This window comes from Patiria miniata, unplaced genomic scaffold (genome assembly GCF_015706575.1).
Source record: "Patiria miniata isolate m_02_andy unplaced genomic scaffold, ASM1570657v1 HiC_scaffold_4, whole genome shotgun sequence".
In the NCBI taxonomy this organism is placed as follows: Eukaryota; Metazoa; Echinodermata; class Asteroidea; order Valvatida; family Asterinidae; genus Patiria; species Patiria miniata.
Genome location: NW_024037071.1, coordinates 3,093,184 through 3,112,302, shown reverse-complemented (window position 1 = coordinate 3,112,302; position 19,119 = coordinate 3,093,184). Strand labels below are relative to the sequence as shown.

The following is a 19,119-nucleotide window of genomic DNA, read 5'->3' as shown; positions in this document are numbered from 1 at the left end:
TATTCTAAATTTGCCTTGAATTGAAATTCAGGGTGTTCATGATGCCGGAGTTTTATGCTTTGGCATTTCACAAAATCTTGGGTCCAAAATAGCATATAACGATGTGCAAAAATGCTTTGACAGCCCTCTTGGTAAAACCTTGCCTTCTGCCGTTAATATATTTATAAAACATTGCAGAAAAGATCACCCTCATCAAGTAAAAAAAAATTGGGTGTATTTAAAAAAAGAAAGTTTTCCTTGTTTTTCTGTTAGTTTTGAAATTTTGAGTCGATGATCGTTTGTACAACGAACTGAAGTATCATATTGTTATAAAGTTCTAAACAATGTAACATCACCTGTGTTTTGTATTCCTCAAAAAAAGTTTTCATTCTTCAATGTTCTTGTTTGTCCAACCAGGAAATCGAGAGGGCTTGGAAAATGGTGGACGCCTCTCATGAGAAAGAGCAGAGGGCTCGGGAGACCATCCAGTCTCTCAAGCTGGAGATCGCCAACCTGAGCAAGCTAGTGGAACAAGGAGCTGGCCTCACCATGGGACAGGAACACAGGTCGGTGTCTTCCCCAAACCATAAGCGTGAGCTCGTGGTTAGCCATAGTTTGACTGATTTGACTTGGCAAGTCATACCGTTCACACTGATACCAGGTTGTACATGGGTCAACTGTAGATTTTGGAGTTAATTCTACCTGGGTAGAGCCTCTCAACGATAGCATGACCAGGTTTGGATTTTGACCCATGCAGGAGACCGTGAAGAATCCATTTTGGTTTCTTGCGAATTGAAAGAAGTTCCTGAAATTTCCGTGTCCGACCATGTTCCAAGACGAAGATTTTAGAGAGTGCGAAAGGCCCTCTAGATACATCCAGTAGTTGTATTTGAAGTATTTCAAATTGATTGTTTTTTTTACTCAGTGTGAATGAGCTGTTGAAAGCCAAGGAAGAGTTGACCAAGGAGCGAGACGAGCAGCTAGCGGAGATTGTCAAGCTGAGGGAAGCGCTGACGGAGGCTGCCAACGGCCAGCAGAAAGCTGAGCAGGACAGGTCCGACGCAGAGAACAAAATTGCCGAGGTATGTGTCTCCTTGTTAGACGATCCATTGCACACGTGGGAACAAGATGTGCGCCTTTCCAGTGCCTTACTGGACATTCCAGATACACACATCATATGCAAATGCATGCACGTTGGACATTCGTGCAAGCATGTTGGATTATAAAAAAAAATATTTTAACATCCCATTGTTATTGATTTTAACAGCTGGCCCAGGACATTCAGGTGCGAAGCAACGAGGCCCAACGTGAGACGCGTCGTAAGGAGAAGCTGGACCGAGAGCTGAAGCAGTCCAAGGTGGAGCTTGAGCAGAAGGCTGGAGACATCAAGACCATGCATCTACAGACCCAGCGGTACAAGGACGACATCGGCAGGCTGGAGACACAGCTCAAAGAACAAAAGGTGACAAGAAAGATAATACTCTCTGATTTCTGAATCCGGATGATAAATCAGGATCATTTCTTCCCCTCTCTCATAAGTTCCAATCTTTTTTCTCCCACTTTTATTCCCCTGGTCCCCCTGGGATGCTTCCATGCCTGAGCATCCATGTCCGAGCGTCCACCACATTTGCCTTTTTTAAAGCTCTGAAAACGGTATGAACTACCAACAGTAGTGTTGAAAACCACCCCTGTAATCACAAAAGTGTGCAACTCTGATTGATCTGTAGGGCAATGCCATAAAATCCTATTCTCGGCGTACGTCCGACCACATGATTAACAGGGTCGTTAAGGTGGTGGTCCCTTAGTTTGGTCTGTAATTGCTTTTCACACATTGGATGTCACATATCAGTGATGTGTCACATTCACTTTTCCCAACAGCAGCTCATTAAAGTGTTTGACATGTACGTCGAATTTACGCTTGTCCTATAACAAAAAAATTATGCTGACTGTAACACTTTAGTGACCATAGTAGCCAGAAGCAGCCAGAACTGAAGTACAGTTGCCACAGCTATCATCTTCAACTCTCTGTTTGAAGGTTTTTTTTAAAAAGGAGCTGATCTACAGAAGATTACATAAGACTACTCATCACCATCATTTCTGTGTCAAATCCCAAAATCATTTCTCTGCATAATTCACTACCGTTACCGTTACATTTCTGATCCATCGCAGATTCTGTTTGAGCGGACCGTCAAAGACATGGACGTCCTGAACCAGCGCTTCAGCAAACTGCAGCAGGACTACGAGCAGCAGCTGATCAGCTGTGACGGCCTGGCACAGGAGAACCAGACCAGGGTCGCTGAACTCAAGGTCAGTCACCTTTAACATTATTCAATCTCTGCAACTGTACAGTTTACGGCCGCTCCATTATCATTTGATCACCATAGTTTAGACGTCGAGAGTATGGTCATCGGACATTGGATATCTACGAGCCACTTCCAAATTTTTGTCAAACATGTTTGGTACTGAGCCTGTAACTTTTCAGTCTCTGCAATAAATAGCCCTCTATTGACGTAGGAGTTTGATACAGCAGAGATTTAAATAATGGTCTGATATCAGACTTTTACCAAATTAACCATTTCGTAGTCCCAAACGAATTTTGCACTGAAAATGCATTTAGAGTGCATGAGGCAGCTCAAAATTTAGTGTGCTTAGGTCATTTTTTGAACAAGATTATTTATGAACAATATTTCTTCATAGGCCATACACAACTTGTCACACCGAGAAAGGATCAAATGGTATTTTGACCCATGCTCAAAATTTGCATAATATAGACCTTCATTTTCTTCTGTGTGTGAATACTCTAAGTTATATTAAGTGAAGTTTTTGGGGTCAATTTTTCAGACTCTGCTTTTCAGAACCACCCACCCTCTATCAAACTGCCAAATTATCTAGATCGCAAAAAAATCCCTTTCAAAATCCTGAGCATTACATTATCGTAAATATATTGTTTGGTTCAGGCTAAGGAAGACGAGATTGGCGTACTCAAGACGGACACCATCCGCCTGACCAAGATGCGGGAGACCATCCAGCGCAAGCTGCGCAACGTGGAGGAGCAGAAAGGAGACACGGAACAGCAGAAGGAAACGCTCAAGTCACAGATCGTAGCTCTGGAACGAGGTGAGTTCCTGGTTTCATTTACAGTATGCACTCAGGGCTTCAACACCTGAACCCTAATGCACCAGGGGCCTATTTCATGACGCCACTATTTTATGGCATGGATGTGCTAACGGTTGCGAGTGTATGGAGATTTCTATTATTAAGTAACTATTTCCTCTGTGGTACGCGTGCCTTTTTGCTGTGCTAACTGCTTATGGTCTCCGTGAAATCGACGGAGGCTCTGTTCACAGAAAATCGTGTGCTTAGCAGCGCCATGAAATTGGGCTTAAGCCCAACCCTTCCAGATCTGTCAACTTGCACAAGGAGTCTGTTTTAACACCGATAACGTGGTACTCCTTAAAAAGAAATCAAACAAGTCAATAAAAAAATTATTTACTGGTCATGTGCTAAATTATTTGTTGACAATTTACTCTGATTTTCAACAATTTTTTTTGACAAACTCTGGCTCGTGATTGCACTTTAGGAATTTGTATTTAATAAACATCGAGCTTTGTCACCGTGTCGAAGAAAATGAATATTCATTCTTTGTAAAATAGGGCTCTCATATGACAGCATAGTCATTTGAATCTTGTATTGGTTTTTTTTTTTTTGCCAGTGAAAGGCAAGAAAGCCCAATATTAAAAAGTAGATTTAACAAGTTTAGTGCATGCTGTTACAGATGAAAAAAATCTAAAAAAAAAATTGCGAAAAAAATCTGCACTTTTTAACACAGATAATACTGTCACCTATACATTTTAGAATCATATTTGACTTAAATAACAATAATTACAGTAATATTGTTAAACTTGTCTCATCTTCTTTTGTTGAGTTGTTCTGTAGAAACAGTGAGCTTCTTTTCATCCATGTGCCCGTCTTCCTTTGCCTTTCTCCAGAAATTGAGAGCAACAAGAAGCAGGTGGAGATGGACCGCAAGGCCATCGACGACCTGGTCCGGGAACGGGACATCCTGAACAAGAACCTGCTCAAGGCGGCCAACGCTACCCAGAAACAGCTGAACCTGGTCAAGCTCCACGAGCAGTCCAAGAAGAACCTGGAGCAGGAGATTCAGAACTACAAGGACGAGGCCCAGAAACAGCGCAAGATCATCTACCAGCTGGAGAAAGAGCGGGACCGCTACATCAACGAGGCTAGCGATCTCACCCAGAAGGTAGGAAGTTTCACTGTTACTCTTTAGTTTGTTTGTTTCGTACATAAAGACATGTGTGTGAATGTTTGGCCTAGTAGTTAGGGTTTTTGTTACTCACGATTGGGGGTCAGGGGTTCAAATCCGGCTGCTGGTGTTGTGTCCTTGGGCAAGCCACTTCACCCCACTTGTCTCCACCCAGAAGGGTGGTGGAGAAAGGTTTTTAAAATCATTAATAGATTTTTATGCTCAACCAACTGATACAAAGTGAACCAAATCATCACTCCCATGCAAACATACGTTCTGTACCAAGTTGTCCTTGCAGTCAAAATCAGTTAAGTGACCGTTTTCAATAGTTACGATTTCCCAGCCTACATAATTCAGGATTGACTGGATGTGACTGTTTATGTAACTTGATACACCTTTGCTTTAACTGTGAGCGATTGATAAGCTAGCTGTGCCCACAACTTGTCTGTTCATGGTCTGTTGACTGAATGTGATTAGTCACAGTGCAGTGCTTTGACTGTTTGTGACTGTTTAAATAGTAGGAGGGTTAATGAGAATTAGTAAATCATCACTGATGAGTTCGCTAGCTCTTACCATGCATTTCCCACTTCCACCCACCCCAAAAAAACCCAAAAGATTGTTGATAATCCTTTATATCTGTTGTTTTTCTACAGGTACTCCAACACATGGAGGATGTCAAGGTGCGAGAGATGCAGATCTTTGACTACAAGAAGAAGATTGCAGAAGCCGAGACCAAACTGAAGCAGCAGCAGAATCTGTACGAAGCCGTGCGCAGCGACAGGAACCTGTACAGCAAGAACCTGATAGAGTCACAGGTAAACATCTTGACTCTGACCCCATGCTGGATGTCAGATACTGCTACTTGTGATATGTTGTGTCCTTGGGCAAGGGGCTTTACCCAAATAGGCCATATTTTTTTTGAACAATTGAGGGAGTTGTGACATTATTTTCTGGGTACAAATAACAGCAATGTTTACTGTAGTAATATTTTTTGTAATGAACTTCGGATTTGTAGCAATATGTAACATCAATAACCCTGGGATTCACAAAATGTATTCCAAAAATGGCATCATCACAGCATTGTAATTTGCTTAAAAATATGGCCAACTACCTCTGAAATGGTAATGGCATTAGCTGGGGAATAACCTGTCATGGACTGGCATCCCATCCTGAGGGATTAGAACAATTTCCAGTCATTTGAAAAAAAAAAACTGAAGCTAATCACAGGCCAGGTTGTTCTTATTAGCTAGTGAGAGCCTTAACTTTCTCTGTTAGGTTTATTAACGATAACACTGGCGTGTTGATAGTTAATCCTCCAAATTGTAACTGTGTGGTGTTACTTAATCCCCTAAGCCTCCTTAACCTTTTGGATTTAATTACCCCCCCCCCCATCCTTCCCAACAGGATGAGATTACTGAGATGAAACGCAAGCTGAAGATCATGAACCACCAGATTGACCAGCTCAAGGAGGAGATCACGGCCAAAGAAGCTGCACTGGTCAAGGAGCATCTCGACCACCAAAGGTAGGAGTTCTGTCTTGTCTACCAATCCTGTCCGTACACCTCCCTCGTCACCAGGGTTCCCCCCGGCTTTTGGGAGTGTAAGATGGTACCCCAAATCAACGGCAGACCTTAAATTGGGCCGGCGTTTGCATATTTTTTATCGAACTTACGCATGCTTGTAAGATACAAGCACACACGACTGCTTGATGAATTTGTATCAAAATTATCCGATGTAGCTTTTTTTGTCCAAAGTGGAAAAACTGGTGCCAGAAAGTTTCGCGCTTACTGCTGACCGAGCCCAGCAAAACTTCAAATCTTAAATTGTTTCTTTTATATATTTCTGTTGATCTTTTCTTGTTTTCATCTTAGAGTGGAGAAGGAGAAGGAAGCCTTGAAGGGGGAGCTGCAGCGCATGAAGCAGCAGGCCACGGAGAGCAAGGCCTACATTGAAGCCCAGGAGGCCGAGGAACGCAAACTCCTCAAGATCATCTCGGAGGCGGACGCCGAACGCCTGCGCCAGAAGAAAGAACTCGATCAGGTATGTCTATGCTATACCAATATTTTTGTTCAAGGTGGATTGCTAAGCGGGAAAACAGTTGTTAGCCTCATAATTTTAAAGGCATATACACTGCAGGATCATTTGCAATTTTTGCATTTTGTTTCTTTCCATTAATAACGTCACTGAAAATGCATAGAAGCATGCTCAAATGCTAACCTGTTGAATTTTCAGCTCAGTGGATATTATTTTTTTCGAGAAAACAGTGAAAAACCATGCACAAGCTTTTGATCACAAATCATGATTTTCATCAGAATGTCCAAAAGTCGGTCAATTGATTGTTGGAAATCAACTACATTTTCCGATTTTTTCTAAACGACAGCAAGTCAGATGGAATAATTTCACGGGATAATTAGTACCGGTTGGCATGTCTTGTAATACAACTATGGGGTACCGAAGACCCGATAGAAAGCGCCCGCTGAAAGGTCAGAATCTTGAGGTCAAGACGCAGTCTTGTTTTGCATAACTAATCACCGAATCTGTACGCATATCATAGACGTTGCTTTGCAAGCCTCTTTTCCATAGACTACATAGGGCCCCGCCGCTAAAACCAATAACTGCGTGTTTATTGTAACCCTAACTACCTGGATTTTTGTTGCCGAATTGCCGACTTCAAACATTTTATTACCATATTAGCCGAAAAAGTTAAAATAGGATATATTTTGCAACATTAAAAAAAATCACTGTTTCCTTTAATAGCTTAAGTTTAATTGAACTGGTTAATGAAGCACAACCAATGACCTAAAAAAACAGCTGTTATACAGAGCTGCCAACTCTCCCCGATTCTGCAGAAAGTTCCCTGAAAATAAACCAAACTTTCCATGTTCTGATGAACAAATTTGAAAATATCCCTGATTATGGAAACTTTTATGTTGAATGTAAATACCTTCCTGCTTGTTGTACACAATCTCCCTGATTGCAAGATGCAAATGTTGACAGCTCTGGTTATATCCTAAAAGGGGGGGGGGGGAACAACAGGGACAAACGTCCCAAAAATAAATTGAAAAAATAAAAGCATTTTTCTGCCTACCTCCCTGGATTATTTTTCAAGAAAAATTCCAATAAACTCCCCTTTTTTGGGGGGGGGCGCCCTAATTACCCCCTCAACACTGACAAGGAAATATGTACAATACATTTAAACACCACTGCCATTGTGTGCCCTTAGAAGGACACTACAAGTTCATCACATATTTAGACGAACATCAGTTGGACATACTCATACTTTGTAAAAAAAAAATCTGAAAACGCATGCTTCACATAATTTGACATTTATTATAAACTCTGGGCAATCCGAGGGTGAGAAGCTATGCAGCTGAACGATGTATCTTGCCTTGAAGCTATAAACAATTCAATTAATGTTCATGTATTCATGTACAGTCTTATCACCGTGGTTACAATCATGAAGCTGTGCCTGAAGGAAAAAAAAACGAGAAGGACGAAAATGCAAAAAGGAAAAAAAAAAAGTCATGTGGAAAATTTGCAAAGTTGTTCATCTTGGCGTGTGTTGCCACAAGCGTTTATTTCCACTTGATTGGTTGTTATTTTCTCCTTATAATTTTTTTTTTTTTGCACATTGATAAAACATAGGATAGAAGAGAAGGGAGTCATGCATAAATGCATTAAAGTTACCGAGAGAGCGCCAATCTGTCCCCTATCTTATCTTGTTAATCAGTTGGCTTTGGGGCACACTCAAGTCATGAATATTTATTGCAAAAGAAAAAAAAAAAAAATGAGAAAATAAAGTATTTTCTATGGAACACTCTCTTGTTTTGCACCCAACGATTATCAAGTTAATCAGTCCCTCGTTTCTGCAATTGCTATCAATCTATTTATCTGGAAAGCCCTTTTTTGTCTCTGAAGTTTCCACGAATCCGCTACGGAGACGGTTTTTTCCCCTTAGCTCCGAGCGACCCAGAATCTAATGACATAACAGTTCAACGACCTGCCATTCCCCTACTTGGTCTGTTGTGAATTGGGGAGACGCGAAATCATTTAAATGTCACGATGTCTGTTTCTAAATTGTAGTATTGCGAAGACGGGGTTTACGTATAGAGTATATCAAATCAGTGTTCTAGCCTGACAACTGTGCCTGCGTAATCTAGAAATCTTAAAAGCTTTCTATTTTCCCCCTAAAATCAATGATTGCTCATTGCTTGTTTGCGCTTGTACCTGCACTGATATCGCGTGCCGTATCTTGTTTTGTGTCAATTTGAACAGATATGCTTCCAGTATACCCCGAGTTGGAGAAGAATACAGCCCCAATCTGCCACATATACGTATGGCACACCCTTTCATAATGTAACTAAAACACTTGATGTAATGGAATGAAATAATTACAAATTCAGAATCTGTGCATTGGCCAAATTGCCCTATAAGTTCTTAACTTCCCGATTTGCTGCATACTAGAGATTAATACATTTTGGGGATTCCAAAACATTATTTGAATTTCAATTTTAATTGCATTTTTTTTTAAAAGCTTGTGAAAATATGAAAGGAAATTTTTAAAACTTTTTTAAACCATTGTATTTTCCCTTCAATTTATCTTCGAAGTTTGTCCATCTTTACTTTGTAAAATCTGAGCAGAAAGATGCAAGCTTCTTGAAAACATTTAACAAAGTATATCCACTCGGGCTGATGATTTTGGATGATGGGCAAAATATTCACTTGTCGGATCAAGTGTCTTGACGGCAAGCATCGCCGGTAACCTGAACCTCCCAGTTTCTTGTAATCCAATTCTCACCCTGACCTTGAGGGTACCAGCTATCAACGATCAAAGTCAGAATGACGGAAACTGTATAAAGCTGGTTTCATTGCGGTGACGTTAAGTGGTTCTTTATTCCTGTTGATTGCGGCGAAGCAGATCAAATGGCAGTATCCCCTGAGCTTAAAAAAACTGGTAATTCGACTCGCATGGGTTGTGTTATCGAATTCATATCGGCTGACCGCTGTGGAAGTTGCCAGGGCATTCTGAGGACTTGCAATAGTCGATCTTGGCTTATAAGCTCAGTGCATCCCCCCCCCCCCTTCTTATTTGGGAAGATGGCCCAGCGCAGCTATCACCAGCCCTGAGAGCTTTCCACGGTCTATCCAACAATCTATACCTAGCTGTCAGCAATATTGGTATTGATCCCCTTTATCAAAACCTAGCTCTTGCGACTAGCGCTAATTGTTCCACCATCTAGAACCTCCGACGGACAATTGAAAGGGTCATTGACTGCTATAACTTCGCTTGTTCATCCGCAGTCCGCTGAATAATAAAATGTGGTGCTTATAAATATAGTGCTTTATATTATACCAAAGGTTTCAAAGCGCTTCACAATTATTACCCCTGTTGATCAGACCACAAGACCATTTTTTGCAGCTGTTTGAGATCAGGGCAATCTGGTCTCTACTTTCACAGCTACCCGTCTTTACTCCTTGGGTGGAGATAGACAATTGTGGCAAAGTGTCTTGCCCAAGAACACAAGCAGCATACACTGTAACCATTGGACCGCGATGCGCCACATTCAACCCAACAAAACTTAACTCGTATTTGAAAATACGAGTCAGAGATCTTTCCCAGAGATTGGCTTTCACACCGAGCAATGAACTACTCTTCAAGATTCACAACATGTTTGTACCGTTGGTTTTGAAACCCCCCTCTGCCCCTTGGACATTTTGAAATCAAAGAGATTCTATCATGAGATACGATCTCCATTGATTTTTCCACCGAGACATTAGATCCATGAGTGTTTGCCCGTGTATGCCATCCCAGAGTAGGCCTGTGACCCTCATTACCCTGGGTCCTGGCAAAAGCAGTCTAGATGTAGGAATATAGCAGTTGATACTCCACAAACTACTTTATTTCAGTTCAGCATCGGTAGATGTGTAACATATACCAAAATATTGACCATACATCAGGCCAAAAAAAAAAATAAGTCGGTCTCTGGTCAGCGCGCGCGTCGATTTTAATCATGCGTCTCAATCTTTTTTTTTTCCAAAATGTTCTGCGGGAGCTCCAACAGTGCCCTCTATTGCCGCACCTCCTCAGTTTTTTTTTAACCAAAGAGCACCAAGGAATGGGAAATTGCACCAAGGCAAATTGATGGAGAGCACCAACGCAAATTATGGAGGACACCAATGTACATGAGGACACCAAAAAAGCAAAATATTACCCCACCTTGTCTGTACAATCTAAGCTTGAAGAAAAAAATAAAAGCAAAAAAAAAAAAAAGCCGCATCCCCACATCAAGTCCGGAACTTTGGTCTGACCAGAGACCGAATATTTTTTTTTTGGCCTAATACTGGATATTTGACAATGTACCGGTACGTGTACTGTTTGCTACCAGAGATTATAAATGGATGTGATTAATGAGAATTGTACACGGACAATTCCAGCGTAATGAAAAGCAATATAAATGCAATGTCCTTGACAGAGCCAATTAACCATGATACCTAATTAATAATTCAGAGACACGATCCAAACCCTTTAGTGTGTAATCTCCCTGACCATTACTAGATGATGGATGTTCATGCATAAGATTTGAATAATACATTTTCCGGTTGATTCACTGAGCTCTTAAAAGCTCCGTCACGGACATTGCCCGCATCCTGTACTCCCAATTATCTCAGAGTACATGTACTTGACCATTTTGTTGGGAATTAAAGAAAATATGCTTAAACAAGTTCATGTCTGCCCACCCCGACCCCCTCCATAAAAATAAAATAGTATCTTAAAACCAGTTTAATCATTATAAAATATCAAACTTATTTCTCTCTTTTTTTGGGGTCAAATTTATCACATTTATGGATGAGAGCATAACATTTGTCATTACTAGAAAATACGCAAGTTAACTTTGAATATTAAGGATAAATGGGACTGTTAGTTTAGAACCAAATTGCTTGTGTGTTTAAGTTGTGAGTTAAACGGTTCATCTGCGCTCTCTGATATGTTTCACAAGTTCTGCCATTTTGTGTATTTCTTGTGTGGAACCGGTTTTTTTTTCTCACCCAAAGAAATTCCCCCCAAAGCATTGAGCCTGTAATTATCATTGGTAAACCAACTGGTACATTGACCAGAGTAGTCCATATTGTCTACAACCTCGTTGATCAGCTGTACTTGTTATTGTATTTGTTACATTCAAGCAGTGCCTGACAAGTACAGTCTTGGCAAACAATAGCCGAGTGCAGAGCACGGTCTCAGAAATTGCCATCACTTGGGACATATGCACAGAGTTACCGATCCAGATTCCTGATCAGTTTTTTAAGCAGCATGAACTCCTCTATTACTCTTCTCATCACAATGGTTAAATCTTAATCAGAAACCTAAACCATAGAGAAGAATTTGCCTCGTCGAGAAGAGAAGAGATTCCTCGTTGAAACTTTGATCCGGAGGTATGAAAATCGAGCTATTTACACCGCAAATCCCACTTCACGTTTCCTTTCCCAATCCTTTTTACAAAATTCACCTTCACTAGAAACCGACACCATTCATTCGATACTCTGGCGGTGCTCGAAGCTCAGTTGCAGATATGAGAATTTGCACGTGTTGGCGCACAATCAAGCTACTTCAAACATGTTGACATGTTAGCTCCGGCAATCAAAGTTGGGCCCATATTTCAAAAGTCATCGGTATTTGTTTCCCCAGCGGGGGTGACAGCGCAAAATGTTAACGGGACATCCGCATGCAGAGGCGCGAACTCTGTGTATCGTTCCCCATCTTCCGCAGTGTCGGTGTCCTCTGAAATCTCTCACCGCAGTCCATTTTTCCATCTCAAATTGTCTCTCTTTTACCCAATTTGCTACCCGTTAATGCAGCCGGCGGCGTTGTTTGTCATGCCATTAATATCAACCACATCAATGCAAGCCGTTTTTTTTTTTCATGTCTCCCTCCGTGCTTCCACTTCCTGGAGCTGTGTTCGGAATTTGTTTTCCCTAAAAGTTGGCAGAAGTGTCACTGCATAAAAATCGTGATAAAGATGCATGGAAACTTACAAAGTCCCACTTTTTAATCATGAAAAATAACAGTGATGATTGCCCAAGCAAATGTTGACTGTGGTCTCCTCAAACGTGTACGCAAATGTGTATGAGCTGAGTGATGGAGCGTGACTCTCCATAATGTCAGGGACAAACTGCCGTCAGAAATGATACACAACCTCCAAACTCAAACCCAATTGTAAGTACGGACTCTGGAACACGAGATGTCATTGCGTTTCCAACTCACAAGTGGTCATTCTACATAAATTGAGGGTCCAAAGAGTGACATTTTTGTCTGTCCCTGTTACCTCTGAACGATTTAATAAAAATGAGGTAATAAAAATGAGTCCAAACTATTTTCATTGGTTGGGCAGGTAGTTTGCTTTACGTACAAGTATACTCACTGTTAGGAAAACCAGACATCAAGCAGTGCATCCGGATGATGTCAGATGTAACACTGGGACAGAGCAAAAAAGTGGACTCGAAATTTATAGAACTACCCAAGTGCGACTGTCCTTCATTCTTTTTCTTTTTTTTCATAGTCGAGGGGGGCACTGCAGAGCCCATACATTGAAAGAATTTGAACATTTTGGTTTTTCCCCTTCCATAAAATTGGGTTTGAATGTCCCGTACACGTAGATAAGAAATGTCACAGTGATGGTGTTATTGAAAAGCCAAGGTTGGCTTTGTTTTAAAAACATAAAAAAATACAAGTACTTACTAACGTTACAACCATTCATTCAAAATATGGGGGAGCAAATGATTGTGCAATACAAACCTCCCTACAGGACAGATTTCAGAAGGTCTCCCTGGGGATTTTAAGATAGGAACCGTACTCCAAAACAAAGTGGATCATTATTAATTTTTATTTAATTAATTAGATTGAGGAAAATATTTCCATTTTCCTAAATCCCAGACGTTAGGTCGGGCAACTTGTTTTCCCCAACTTTGCCAGTACAAAAGAAAAAAAGAACATACACGTACTCTAACTCTTGCCCCGAGGGCCCTTGGAGTTGGTACGCACTGTCACGTTTGTTGTGTCAGACAGGCTGCACTTGATGCACCGAATGCTGTCCTTTGATTCGCGGGGATGCATCGGTCAACAGAAATATGCTTTTCTGTCCCGTCTTGTGAGTTCAGCTGGCCAGTAAGTGAAGATATCGATCCCTGCGTTTGTCACTCTTGTTTCGAACTCAGTCAAAGGAAAAAAAAGGTTAAAAACCGGGGACATGAAATTTGTTTTTTTTCTTTCTTCATCTGTCGTACAGATAACTGGCCAAGAAAATATTTATGAGTTCACCGCTGCTGGCACGTGCTTTTTGTGCCGACGTGACAAATTGTTTCCAAAATTGCAAAATAGCTTTGCTCTGCGCAGCCGGGCACCGTTGATTGATTTGGCAAAGATATTGATTCATTTTTGCTCTTGTAGGTTTTTCGTTAATTGGGTTCATATTTGCTTGGATCGAGGCAGGTTTACCGAAATAGGTTTTTGGACCCAACCTTGAAGGTGTGATTGTACATTGTGCATTGAACACAATGTGTTGACAATTTTTGGAAGTGTGTTGGTTGGTGGAGCATTAATTAAACGTAATATACAACATGTGCAAACTTCCAACAACAAAAAAAAACTACCAAATTCTTGTGAAATATCTTACTTGACTGTAAGTGAACAATAGTCGCAAGCGTCCTGTGAAATCATGGCACCTGGTGTGCTGTCATTTTCAAGAAAAGTGGAATTTTTGTATCAATTTCCAACAACAGTCGGCCGACCGTCGTTGCAATAAACACGGTGTACTTTAATGCATTACATAGTCGCTGTACTGCCAAGAACCGCCCTGCTTGTTACTCCTTGTACATGGTCTTATGGATAAATCAGTGAAAGAAAACAATGGAATACAATGCAGTACAGGTGCGTATATGTTAATACATGTAGGTTAAATGTCTTCATGTCCTCTCTTCTTGAGAGCGTTTTTTAGAACATGTGGAATTGTCCTCCTGAAAACAAATTTTCTTGACTACATTAGCAATTTTTCTAAGCATCCAAGCTTTACTATTTCAAGGATTCTCAGGTCTATATGGGTACACTGTATGGAAAGCTGACAGAATAACTTGTGACGTACAATGTCAGCAGAAGTTCACCTACAACAGTGCAACACCAAGTGTAGGGATATAGAAAGTGAAGCTTGACTGTGCTAGCAATATCGCCAGTTGTGATGGATTCTTTTAATTGTTGCATCATGGTGGGTGGATGATACTTGGTGTTGTTTTTCCTGGTTAATAGGATTTCGGTGTCGATCACCGTGAAAGTGTCTTTCCTGCTGTCATGTGGGTGTCACCTGAACATGTTCAGGACGGCTGAGATCGGACAACCTTAAAACTTACAGAGTATAATTCTGGCTAGCTGCCTCATTGCACAAGGAGACACAATGCATTTTGCAGCTCTTTACGGCTGTGATGTTAAGGAGAAAAACAAGCTAAAAATTGCGTACATGTGCACGTACATGTATGCAGTACTGCCCAGGATAAAGCCATTATATTGAGAAGAAGAAACAGCTACACTAATGGGGACAGGTTAAGCAATTTGTTCTGGAAGAATAACTATCATGTCTCGTTAAGCGCAGAATGGGTATTCGGTGTTGCATTCGGCGTTGGAAAATCTACAAAGGGATAGAAGGGGGGGGGGGAACCATAGGAAAAGTAAAGACGTTAACAGTTTCTGCTTGACAGATGGATGCCATTTGCGATCTAATTACAATGCTTGGACATGTCTGCCGGGCATTATGGGCTGCACTCTTTGAAAAGTGGAAACTTAAACACGCATTAAACATATCGCCAGATGTAAGTGGGAAGGCACTTTGTGCATGTTAGAAATGAAGACCACGTCCAATGTATGATGGCTTTTCATACATTTAGCCCAATGCTAAAGTGGAGTTTTGAAAGTGCCAGTCGCCCTGAATACATGCATGCTCAATTTGTCGTGTCAGTGCAAAAACGTTGTAGCTGCCAAATTTTTCAAAATTCAGCTTTTTGTAGATTTTTAACCCTAACTTCCTAGGGGGTATGCAAAATCGTATTGAAATTGGAGGATTCAGGACTGTTAGGTCTATTCAAGATTTACCCAGAGATTATTACAGGAAAATTTCATTGAAAAAAAAATTGCTTCAATTATGACGTAATTTAAAAGTCATACGGTCGTATCTTGATTATGAGCCTGAACGTGCAAAATTAAATTCCATATGGTAGACTTATGGTTTATGCAAAAAAAAAAACGAAAGTCGTTTGAAATTCATATTCTTGTACTGATGGGAAATCAATTATGTTTAGTTTTGCATTTTCTTCCAGTCAAATGATCAGAATTAGAAAATCAGACAAAATGTTTTCTAATTTGTAATAAAAAAAATGAAGTAAGTGGAAAATGTGAGAAACAAAAATAAACTAAATAGAAAATACGAGAAATATGAACCTAAAACGTATTCGTACACTGAACAAGATGCTGCTTGGAATTATTAACAACATTCTTGAGTTGGAAAGCTAAATAAAAGCATGCTGTTCAATTCTGAGATGTTTTAACCAGCTTTTACCAGCTTCAAGTCCTACCGGTTTATTGTGTCTTAATGCGAAAACATCATATCTCAATGAGTTACGGCGTTTTGACCAAAATATGCATAGTGCCTTGTCTCAAGCTAAATCGTCATAAACATGTTAATCTCATTCGTTTGAAATCTCTCTCATCTAAAATAATGCAGAATAACAAATACCTGAACAAATTGAACATGTTTCTGAATAAATGATCTTCCTACATTTGCATTATCTTTTTTATTTAATAATCCGCAAAAATGTAAAAATGAGGTTAGCTAAAAAAGTAGTTCAGTCTGCTCCTTGCTCTATGGTCTGAGTATGTGATTGTGTAAACTCAGATTTTGTTTCCTATAGTTGAAATTACTCTGTAAACTTGTACAAATTCAGTGAATTAAAGTCTGATGAATAACCTCATTGTAATTAAAATTTACAATGTATCACTTTTCATGCAATGAATGGTAACAATTTATTTGCGCTGGAAATACCAACTTCCGTAATTTAAAATTTGTTTGCACAAAATATTAAGTTTCAGTTTTCAATTACATGTACGTACATTTGAAAAGCAATAACAGAGTACATTTGTAAGGCCGGAAAAATTCTTAACATTTTCTGGTCTCCGCGGCTGGAAAATTAACTGCCAGTGCGCCGTCCAATTTTGAGTCTTTGTTTGCCTAGTTTTTTTTTTGCCTTGCAATTTGTGTAATCTGGCATTATCTGGGCTTAATTCTGATCACGAACAAAAATTGCGAAGGTAATGCGGGGAATGTTTTCGTGACTGCGCTTTCCCTCACGTGGATGGAATGTAAATGTGCCGGTAATCTCTTTGCACTTTTTCCCCCAAGCTTGCAAAATTACCGCCGGGGATTTAAAAAATCCTGTGTTGCCCTGAAATTAATTGAGAGATTTATGTTTGGACTCCTTTTGCCACTTCTCCGTTTCCATGTAGAGTGACGTATGGATAGAACGATCAAAGTTGTCTTTCGTCGAGCTACAGTTTACTCAACAAACTTTACTTTTCAGTCTGCTTGTGTAGGACATGTTTAGTATTTTAATATCTCAAGCAAAATAGATCCATCAACAAATAAGAACATTCATTAAAAGTATGTAAGGAAGTTACACTCAAAACTGCTGTCGTAAACTGTCAACTACATGTATAAGCTACAAGTTAATACAATCAGTACCAGATGAAACTGTCCAAAAATTATCTGCTGGAATTATTTTTTACTTCTGAATGCAAACATCAGATATCTCGCTGATTATATACAGAACTGAACGCATTGTCTTAGAATGTATGCATCTTCCTAAAAGATAAAATCCTTTCAGCTGATTGATGTCAGTATGGATGATACAGCTTTAAGGGCAAAGATCCTGAATTAAAAAACACTTATCGCTGGCTCATCCTTTCTAGAATTTCATGTTTTGTTGTCATCAATGCAATATTTTTGAAGAGTTGAGTGTGTATCTAATACAGATCAGGCCGCATCCTCACAGGATCCAATGTTAAATTGATGACTTGTTCCACAACCCAGAAACAATTATCTTGAGCACTCCAGGCCCATCTCCGAGAAGAGCATTAACGACATTCCGTTTCTCAGCTCACTCAGCAACGTACCACGGCTGGCCCAGAGAGCATCATCTTTTTTTTCCCTTCTTACTACCCTTGTTTTGTCGCTCGGGTGGCTCGGATGACATTCCAAACAATGAGCTAGAGTATTTGCGAGTTGTTTGCGTCTGAGAACGGAGATTGGTTGGTTGGAGTGCAAGAAATCGATTTTCCCGGGCCGATTTCTTTTTCATTACCGTGCTGTAAAAACATTGTCGTCAGTGTTCGACCGAATTGAACATGTTTTGGCTCTGGTACGTACGGGAAATAGTTGTGGACTTTTATATTGGACGCATGATTTTTACCCCTTGGGAGTTTCAGTGGCGCATCTAATGAGATATCCGGAAAAAATGTTTTTCCCATTGTACGAACAAGGATTCTTTATCACACAAAAGACATGCGTGCATGTACCTTTCACCTATCGCGCCTGCCATTGAAATAAGCTCACAGTTTCTCAACATTTTGTCTGATAACAGTGGCTTTTGTGACAAATGAAAAACACTGAAATAATGAGTAATAATATTTTGTGTGATGTGAAAGTTGTTGACCCAATAAGAGAGGGAAAATGCCTTGAAATTAATCTTTTAACATCGTTGTAACTCCTTAAAATTACCAGAACATGTGTTTTTCTTCAACTTTTGGAAGATGTACATGTAACATCAGTTGAACTAGACATTATAAGTGTTGCATGCAACACTCATATATGAACAATTAAAAAAGGTCTTTTTTGTCCAGTTTGTGACTGAACCCTCATTTTGTGAGAGCATATAGACACTTTACTGGGAGAGACTCAGTGAAAATAGACAATGCCGATGACCTGGAAACTCTGAATATCTCCAATGATATGAAATCCTAATTGTCTGTATGTTTCCTATAATATGCATGAACAAAGTTGTTAAATTAGCCACAAAATGAAGTTCCATCTCTATGAAATACGGTAGTTTAGCCAGAGCAAAGTCAGAACAATGTGTGAAAAAAACTTAACAAATGTTAAAAAAAAAAAAAAATAGTTACATGTAAAAAAATTAAACAGACGAATCCTCCTATCTTCCCCCTCCTCCCCCCCCCCAAAAAAAGAAAAAAATATGAGAAATGTATAATGGATTTGGGACACGCAAAAAAGACTCCTCTCAAATCGTGAAAAATCCACTTTAATTAAATCTTCACTGTCGCTTTCAGACAATTGCATTGAATGAAGGTTGTATCCGACTGTCTTACTAACTCATCAATGAAATGTACAGTGCCCGAACAGTGTACTTTCTTGAAAAGAGATAAAAAATAACAAATAAAAAAAAACCTGCCCACTCCTAATGTCTGCTGCAGGAACTTGCACTTTCTTCCTAGTCATGTGAAACATTCCCAGTGCTTGCAAACCAAAGGCACATGAATTTCCACAATTAGGTTTACAGATGAAATCGCCGGTGCGTTTGACAAGAGATTTAAGGGAGGTATATATATACAGTTAACTTGAGTATGTACATGTACACTGAAATTTGCCGTCTTGAAACAAATAAATACTACTGCACACAAAAAGGTACAAGACAAATCTAGACATTGTACAATGTACATGTGCCTATATTTAAGCTTTCATGCAAACTATAATGACAATTTTGCGAGGAGAATTGGATCGTTGTTTTTAAGCAGTGGTTCATTGTTATTATTTGGTGGATACGCTGGA

General features: G+C 39.9%; 1 protein-coding gene across 1 annotated transcript in view; it reads left to right on the top strand.

Moving 5' to 3' along the window:
- LOC119739631 (cilia- and flagella-associated protein 58-like) overlaps positions 1 to 19,119 on the top strand; it is a 44,055-nt gene that overhangs the window by 1,706 nt on the left and 23,230 nt on the right. The window contains exons 3-11 of the mRNA XM_038214624.1: positions 397 to 545; positions 905 to 1,061; positions 1,247 to 1,441; positions 2,149 to 2,286; positions 2,937 to 3,096; positions 3,969 to 4,243; positions 4,900 to 5,061; positions 5,651 to 5,769; positions 6,118 to 6,286. Of these exons, the coding sequence (XP_038070552.1) occupies positions 397 to 545; positions 905 to 1,061; positions 1,247 to 1,441; positions 2,149 to 2,286; positions 2,937 to 3,096; positions 3,969 to 4,243; positions 4,900 to 5,061; positions 5,651 to 5,769; positions 6,118 to 6,286 (1,524 nt within the window). The remainder of the gene's footprint in view (positions 1 to 396; positions 546 to 904; positions 1,062 to 1,246; positions 1,442 to 2,148; positions 2,287 to 2,936; positions 3,097 to 3,968; positions 4,244 to 4,899; positions 5,062 to 5,650; positions 5,770 to 6,117; positions 6,287 to 19,119) is intronic.